This window comes from Geospiza fortis, unplaced genomic scaffold (genome assembly GCF_000277835.1).
Source record: "Geospiza fortis unplaced genomic scaffold, GeoFor_1.0 scaffold527, whole genome shotgun sequence".
In the NCBI taxonomy this organism is placed as follows: Eukaryota; Metazoa; Chordata; class Aves; order Passeriformes; family Thraupidae; genus Geospiza; species Geospiza fortis.
Genome location: NW_005054757.1, coordinates 16,369 through 17,529, shown reverse-complemented (window position 1 = coordinate 17,529; position 1,161 = coordinate 16,369). Strand labels below are relative to the sequence as shown.

The window sequence follows — 1,161 nt, the reverse complement described above, 5'->3', positions numbered from 1 at the left end:
CGGGGGTGGGGGTTTGGGGGGGATTTGGGGTTTTTTGGGGTGAAACAGGAAAAATGTGCTTGGGATTTGGGGGAAAACCAGGATTGAGATGCATGTTCCGCACATGGATGGGGTGTTTGGGGTAGAATTTGGGGTTTTGGGGGGGGAATTCGGAGTTTCCCCCCAGATTTGGAGTCCTGCTCGTGTCGGGTTGGAGGAATTTTGGTGAGTTGAGAGCGGCGCCGTTCTGGGGTAAAAAGCAGGAATTCCGGGGGCAGAGAAGGACAGAGAGATCCCAAATCCCCACGGATTTGGGACAAAGAAGGACAGAGGGACAGAGGAGGATTCCTCACCCAGCGCTCCCTGGCAGATGTCGGTGCGCGTGGCGCCGTCCACGATGAACTGCGGGCGCGGGCACAGCTCCTGCAAGAGGGAAAACCCAAAATTTGAGGCAATTTGAGATAATTGAGAAAACCACACGGTTTTGGGGAGGATGGGTGACCTGTGCCAGGGCCTCAGCACCCTTCTGGTAAAAAATTTCTTTCTAATACCTACCAGAAAAAACGGTTTTCTTTCAATTTGAAATAATTACCCCTTAGCACAATTCTCACTAACGTTAGAAACAGAAATTTTTGCCAAAGACTGTTTTTTGGAAGACAACTTGAGAATTTGGGGTTTGTTTTGGTTTGTTGGTTAGAGGAGGTTTTGTTTGTTTTGCTGTTTCTTTTTATTGCATCGCTCTGCTGCTAGGATTCACCTCCTAGACGGCGTTTTCAGGAATCGAATACGCACAATTGAAAATAACATCGCTGTTTTTGAAGAGAAATGTACGTTTTGAAGCGAGCTCTCTGGGGAATGACGGCAGCGGAGCCGGGCTCACCGTGGGTCTCTTCCACTGCACGCCGCGGGTTTTGGAGGAGCCGGGGCCCAGCTCGCGGAAGCCCAGCGAGGAGGCGGCCGGGGGGAACGCGGGGTCCCGGAACAGGGTCCCGGAGCTGCGGCACTCCTGGGCCAGCTGCCCGAAATCCTGGCCCAGGTACCGCACGGCGTTGTCGTGCCGGCCCAGCCCCAGCTCCTTGGCGCGCTGGCGCCGCACCTGAGCCGAGACGCCCGTGCAGAACACCGGCACCACGGGCGGCTCCGCCATCCTGCGGGACACGGAGGGGACAGTGATAGGGGCTG

The 1,161-nt window shown here is 55.4% G+C and overlaps 1 protein-coding gene across 1 annotated transcript in view; it reads right to left on the bottom strand.

The window, feature by feature from the left end:
* Positions 1-1,161, bottom strand: part of LOC102043510 (calpain-1 catalytic subunit) — an 8,271-nt gene that overhangs the window by 5,490 nt on the left and 1,620 nt on the right. Inside the window, exons 2-3 of the mRNA XM_014311354.2 lie at positions 860-1,127; positions 333-402 (exon numbers count right to left, since the gene is read on the bottom strand). Coding sequence (XP_014166829.1) covers positions 333-402; positions 860-1,126 — 337 coding nt within the window. The 5' untranslated portion in view covers position 1,127. The remainder of the gene's footprint in view (positions 1-332; positions 403-859; positions 1,128-1,161) is intronic.